Genomic DNA, 7,442 nt, shown 5'->3' with positions numbered 1-7,442 from the left:
GCCTCTGCCTGCCTAATTGCCCTTAACTGCTTCTCTACCTGCCTGATCTCCCCAAACCACCTCTGCCCGCCTGCCTGCCTGATCACCCATAACTGCCTCTGCCTGCCTGATTGCCCCTAACCACCTCTGCCTGCCTAATTATCCCTAACTGCTCCTCTGCCTGCCTGATCACCCCTAACAATCTCTGCCTGTGCTGGCCTGATTGCCCCCTAACTGCTCCCCTGTTGACCTGATCACCCCCTAGCTACTCTCCCCTGCTGGCCTGGTGGCCCCCTAACTGCTCTCCCCTATTGGCCCGATAGTCCCTAACTGCTCTCCCCTATTGGCCCGATAGCGACTGCCCTCCCCTATTGGCCCGATAGTGCCCTAACTGCTTTCCCCTGCTGGCCTGATCGCCCCCTAATTGCCTCTGCCTCGGCCCCTGCCACCGTGGCTTTGTCTGGAAGGATGCCCGGAAGATGTCCAGTCTAATTAGCATATTACCCTTTTATTAGTATAGATGTTAAAGGGTCTTTACTTGAGAAGATCAAAAATATAAACAATAAAGTGGCAATAAATATATACGTATCAACAATTGAATCTATAAACAAATTGAACAAGCAGAACAGAAACAGATTCATAGATAGAGAACTTTTTGTTGGTTGCCAGATAGTAGGGGAATTGTGGTGGGTGGGCACAAAAAAAGGTGAAGAGAATAAGACGTACAAATTAGTTGTTACAGAACAGTTATGGGGATGTAAAGTACAGTTTAGGGCAGCGATTCTCAACCTGTGGGTCACGACCCCTTTGGCGGTCGAACGACACTTTAACAGGGGTCGCCTAAGACCATCCTGCATATCAGATATTTACATTACGATTCATAACAGTAGCAACATTACAGTTATGAAGTAGCAACGAAAATAATTTTATGGTTGGGTCACAACATGAGGAACTGTATTTAAAGGGCCAGAAGGTTGAGAACTACTGGCTTAGGGAATATAGCCAATAATATTCTAATAACTAGATGTGGTGCTGATGGGTGCAAGATGTATTGGGATGATCAAGTATTAAGTTATGTAATGTCTGGTCACTGGGGTGTACAAAAAATTAAAAAAAATAAAAAATTAATAAAGATAGAAATTTGAGTAAATATACATTTCAAAACTCATTCTGAAAAAAAAGTTATATGAACTTACAATGACATAAAGAATTTACTATTTAAACATTAACCATTCTATAATAAAAAGATGAATGTACTTACTTTAAATGTTGGTGACAGATAATTTTTTAGGAACCAAAATTTCACTGGTGTTTTGGTGTTGCGTAAAACAGAAAGCATCATAATTCTGTAAAAAAGAGCATTAAAAAAAAAAGAGCATTAAACCAACCAAGTTAATATTAATAGTTTATCCTACTTTGCATAAGGCTTTTAAATATTTAAAGGTATTATTAGAAGTTTTTCACTATGTATTATAAAGAAATAGACTAAAGGACCTTCAAATATTATGGTTGTTCATCAAGTATGCAATGTGTAAGTCTATATGTTTACCAAGGGTTCCTGATCTATGATGGTTTGATTTATGAATTTCCAACTTTAAAATGGTATGAAAGCGATACACATTCAGTAGAAACTGTACTTCAAATTTTGAATTTTGATTTTCTCTTGGGCTAGTGATATGTGATTTAGTACTCTTTCAGGATTCTGGGCAATGGTATGACATGTTTCTGTCTAATTGTATGTATGCTAATGTAAGTGTTCTGAACACATTTAAGGTAGGATAGGGTAAGCTATGATGTTCAGTAGGTTTGGTGTATTAAATGCATTTTTTAATTATGAGGGATGGGGAACCTTTTTTCTGTCAGACCCCTTTGGATGGTTATAACATCATTTGAGGGCCATACAAAATTATCAACTTAAAAATTAGCCTGCTATATTTGGTCAAACATTTAATTAACTCACTCCTAATGCCTTGGCAGGGCCAGACCAAATGATTTCCTGGGCCTTATATAGCCTACGGCTGGACGTTCCCTGCCCCCTCTCCCCACCCCCGCCTGGTTTATTGAGATATAACCCTATTATAAATCAAGGAGCATCTGTATACATATATTTGTTATACATGAAATTGCTTCCTTTTTGACTGTTTCAGCTTCCAAACAAAGAAGTTAATCTGAAATAGTCTTGATGAGCTGAACTACAGTCTAATATTGGCTCTTCTACTGTGTCAATAACATCAGGTGTGAAAAACGTGAAGAGCTGAATGATCTGTCTATATTGATAAATTCAATGGACAGGGCACTTGTTTTGTTCTAATCTTCTGACTGGAGAAGGTATCTAAAGTTCCATCTTAAAATGTAAACACATATTCAAACATTTCTGAGGCATTCTCTGAGATTCTTCATTATAAACAGTTAAAACAACAACACTGCTTTGTAGTTTGTAAATATGCTTTTCTCCTCTGACTGCCCCTCCTCCTTTTGTGTAAAACAAGGCATTTCTTCATTGGAAAAGGAAAATTTACAATATATACTTTTTATTAATTATATTATTATAAAATATGTCCATTTTCTAGTCTTAAATAATATCAGTATTCCAAATCAGTCAAATTCATGAAATTTATTATATTTTAAAAATATACCTCCCTCATAATTTTAGGTGAAAAAAGCAAGGTGCAAAACAGTGTATAAACATTGTTACTATCTGGGTAAAAATAAATTTATAAAATAAAAAATATATATATATATATTTACTTGTCTACACATCTTTGGTAGGACATAAAAATAATATTGGTTACCTGTGGGAAAGGGAACTGGGTATCAAGAAAAGGGAAGAGGAAGATTCTTTTTACTGTATATAATTTCATTCTTTTGAACTTTAGAAATTCTTTTTGAATCAAGTAAATGTACTAGGTTTAAAAACATTAGATAAAAAGTATACCTACCTTAAAAAGCGTTCATATAAATGGCCAGAAGCAACTGAGAAAATGTTCAGAACGTCTGTTTCCTTTTTGTCTTTTTCTTTATGCAAACTTGTGAAACTTGGAATAAAAAAAGTAGTGATTGCCAGTTTTAAAAATATATCTGCAAACTTTATATACCTAAATACTAAATTTGATAAGTAATAAAAATAGGACTGCCTTTCAAAGTAATTTCACTGAAACCAGTTCTAAATATTATGACTTATTAATATTAAAACATGTGACATTATAACAAAGTTTTTATGATTATAAAATTTAAAACACAGAATGTAATTGTATTGTCTCTAGGTTAATGAGGTAATATCTTTGAATCTTTTTGAGTTACAAATGTTTTTTGAGAACAAAGAATGAGTTATAGCATGCTATGGCCATATAAAATCATATTTATTTATTTAATCCTTACCTGAGGATATTTTTCCATTGATTTTTAGAAAGAGTGGAAGGGAGGGGGAGAAACACAGAGAGTGAAACATTGATGTGAAAGAGACACATCAACTGGTTGCCTCCCACAGGCACTCGGGCCAGGACTGGAGATCGAGCCTGCAACCGAGGTACATCCCCTTCACCTGAATCAAACCCAGGACTCTTCAGTCTGTGGGCCAACTCTGTCCACTGAGCCAAACCGTTAGGTCTGAACTGACATTTTAAATAGGCCAATAGTGAGGGAAGAAACAGACTGTACAAGTGTGTAACTACAGCAGTTAGACTTTTTCTATGTGGTAATAGTAAGTCCTGAGTGCTGGTGACATGGCTCCCTTTTAATTAAAAATTTCCTTTTTATATGCACAGATATTTAAAATGACTAAAATTTGGAAAGCTAAACAACTTACAATCATCATGGATTATATTTTGCCAAACAGGAATTGTTATGATAAAAGCATTTTTCAAATATTTTTTATGGTAATCTCCCAAATAAGAAAAACACAAGTTGATTCAGTGAGAAAAAAAATCACTCTAAGTCAGGATAAAACTAAGATAAGCAAAGTGAAAGCAGTATACGAAACACTTACATACTTGGAGGAGTTGCCATCTCTGTAACAAAGCATCATTTTGCTTTTGGTACCCTTTGGTAAAGTAAGTTGCGATGCTATACTTGAACAGTTATCTTTATTCAGTCAGTCTACCTTCTGGCTTTAATAGAAGCTCATGCACAGGTACTCTTGATGCTCAGATAACAATGTTTCATTATCCCGTCAAATATACCTACTTTTCAAATCATCTCAAAATGTGAGTTTGAGCCTTACTAGCACAATAATATGATTCTTCTTATCAAACAAGGAGTCAACTATCAAAAAAGAGACCTCAACTGGTCTCTTTGACCTCAACTGGGCAAAATCCAAGATGGGAGTGCTTTGATCAGTATAATAAAATCTGCTTAGGTTGATGAATCTATTTGGCCTAAAGTTTCTATTTCTTAGCCTTGACCAAAATAATCTTGTTCTCATCACAATCAAATTAAGTTCAAATCTCTAAGTTCTCTACAGTGTGGATCTACAACAGCTTTTGTTTCCGTCTACTTAATACCCTTTACATTTCAATAACAATAACCTGGTATTTTGAGGGGAAGGCATTCTTCCTCCAATTTACTCTATAAAGTTTAAGTGGGACAGTTCTTCTCATTGGCTCTAGAGATAGGCATATGAGCCAAGTTATAGGGATCAGCTCAGTTTGGGACACATGGCTATAGCTGGACTAATGAGTCAGCCTTGGAACTTTTATTGGTACTATTTGCAAAGAGGCAATCTCCTCCCACAGGAGATGGCAAACTTTTCCTTGTAAAAGTTAACTGAAAATGAAGGAGGCACAGATAACAGAACTAAGAGAGGAAGAGTTTCCAGACCATATTACCTGGATGCCTAAAGTCATCTCTACTCCTGGATTCTGTAGATAAGGTGCGTGAATATATTAATTTTTTGATGAACTAATAATAAAGGTCTCAATCTAATTTATACATTCCCTATCATATTCACTGTACCAGCTAACTGGGGCTACTTTCTGTTCCTTGAGTAACATACCCAATCTTCATATAACTAGGCACCTTCTCTCCATCTTCAACTTTTGAAAACCTGCTAATCCTTTAGGACAGCGGTTCTCAACCTGTGGGTCGCGATGCCTTTGGGGGTCGAACGACCTTCACAGGGGTCGCCTAAGACCATCCTGCATATCAGATATTTACATTACGATTCATAACAGTAGCAACATTACAGTTATGAAGTAGCAACGAAAATTTTATGGTTGGGGGTCACCACAACATGAGGAACTGTATTAAAGGGTCGCGGCATTAGGAAGGTTGAGAACCACTGCTTTAGGCAGTAGTCACCAACCTTCGGATCGTCCGCGGACCACTGGTTGGCGACCGCTGCTTTAGAACACATCTGAGCCACACACTTCTCCATGGAGTCTTTTCTGAGTTTCCTCCTAACTGGATATAGCCCTTTTCTCCCTTGGTTTGTATAGCACTTTATTTCCAGCTGTCTTACAGCTCCAGTTTCCTATCTTGTATTATTAAAACTTATGTATCTATCTTATTCCTCTTAGAGGAGAGGATCTGTGCTGTACTTAAAATGTTGACCATCTGTAGGGTTTCCATATACTAGATTCCCAATGGATCAATAGTTATGTGTTAACAGATTCATTAGTAATTACCTTTTAATGGAATCCCACATTCCTTTTTTTTCTTCATCAGTAAGGATATCGTCCTTAATTTTGTCTGGCTTTTTTTGCACCTGGATAGCATGGTGAAGAAAAATTTTAGAATTCTTTAGCTTTAAATATTATGCTGCATGGTTAGAAAGTGAAAACTTACTTATCAGGGTGATCCTTGTAAATCTAAGACAGTGGCAGTAAATGAAGCCAGAAAATATCTTAGTACAACATTATAGACACAATCTGGGTTCAATGACCAGTTCAAGCCCTTGTTTTCAGTTTTGTGGTTAGCTCCATTCTGCTAAATAGTGTGTTTATATTTGTACTTACTGATTTATCAACTTTAAACATACCTGGATATACATAGTATATCTGGATTCAAGGATTATATATTGTTCATTCATGATGAAAAAAGAGTAGCTCACTTATATCATCCTGTCCCTTTTGTCTGGAAGTTTTGATAGCAATACCTTCATCATTACTTCTTCTAGCACTATTTTTTAACTTTAAATAATATTTAAATCTCTATATCCTATTCTAACAACTTCAACAGTTCCTGTTTCATACTGTTTATAAGGATACTAATATCTCTATCTTTTCCCTCCACCTCCCAACTTACATTAGCTAAACACCTTTACTTTACTTTAAATGTAAATATAGTTATTTTCATTTAGTCCAGTAAATATATATTTTCCACTATGCTGTTTATTCTTCATCTTAAGAATCAGTAAATAGTGCTTATTGCGACAATGTAAATATTATTCACTGAAAAGTCTGAAAGGCTGCTACAATTATATTTCCTCTGTGGAGGTACAATAACATGACCACTGTGCCTCTTGTAGGAGACTTGCTAGTTTAAATTGATTCTGCTTTTTTACATTCCACCATAGAGAAATATTTTTTGGGGGGATTTTATTGTACTTATTTTTTCTGGTGGTGAGCTATACTTCTTCTTTACCACATACCCAATATTTTACAGTTTATTATTCATGTTAGCTAAAATTCCTGTCTTCTTGAAGACATTTTTTCTTGGAGCTCAACAATGAACTGCCTGTTTATTTCTAGGTCTTCTTTGCTTTAACTTTCAGATTAATGTCACCATTTCTCAAAATACTTATCTTCTTCTTTCTTGGTTTTCATCTTCACTGTGCTGGCAAATAACTTCAAAAAGAGATGTGAAAAGTAATATTTCTAAATCTTCACACTTCAGAAAACAACCTTACTTTGTCTTCAAATTTAAGAATTCAGCTAAGAATCCTAAGTTCAAAACAATTTTCCTCAAAACATTAAATACTTTGTTTTGCTGTCTTATAACATACATTTTGAAAACGACAAATCTGATGCTAGTGCTTGAGTTATTCAATTGCAGTGACCCGACTTTTCCCCTTGGTAGTTACTATGATCTTATTTGGGCCATTTTTCTTTCTTTCTTTTTTAAAATCCTCACTCAAGGATATTTTCCCACTGATTTTTAGAGAGTGGAAGCGAGAAAGAAAGTCAGAGAGAAATATCGATGTGAGAGAAACGTATTGATTGGTTGCCTCCTGCACATGCCCTGACCAGGGCCTGGGCTGGGTAGGAACCTGCAACAATGTACGTGTCCTTGATCGGAATCGAATCCGGGACCCTTTGGTCTGAAGGCTGACGCTCTATCCACTGAGTCAAACGGGCTAGGGCTGGGCCATTTTTCTTTTTCTTTTTGGAGGAACATTTTTTGTTTTGTTTTGTTTTTTTATTAAATCTTTATTGTTCAGATTATTACATTGGTTCCTCTTTTTTCCCCACCATAACTTCCCTCCACCCAGTTCCCACCCCACCCTCCGCCCTCACTCCCCACCCACT

General features: G+C 36.1%; 1 protein-coding gene across 1 annotated transcript in view; it reads right to left on the bottom strand.

The window, feature by feature from the left end:
- Positions 1-7,442, bottom strand: part of UGGT2 (UDP-glucose glycoprotein glucosyltransferase 2) — a 159,004-nt gene that overhangs the window by 23,578 nt on the left and 127,984 nt on the right. The window contains exons 31-33 of the mRNA XM_015557528.1: positions 5,601-5,680; positions 2,919-3,014; positions 1,241-1,325 (exon numbers count right to left, since the gene is read on the bottom strand). Of these exons, the coding sequence (XP_015413014.1) occupies positions 1,241-1,325; positions 2,919-3,014; positions 5,601-5,680 (261 nt within the window). The remainder of the gene's footprint in view (positions 1-1,240; positions 1,326-2,918; positions 3,015-5,600; positions 5,681-7,442) is intronic.

The sequence above is a fragment of the Myotis davidii genome, unplaced genomic scaffold, assembly GCF_000327345.1.
Source record: "Myotis davidii unplaced genomic scaffold, ASM32734v1 scaffold133, whole genome shotgun sequence".
NCBI classification, from domain to species: domain Eukaryota; kingdom Metazoa; phylum Chordata; class Mammalia; order Chiroptera; family Vespertilionidae; genus Myotis; species Myotis davidii.
Note: the sequence above shows the minus strand (reverse complement) of the source record. Positions and strands in the feature narration are given on the sequence as shown.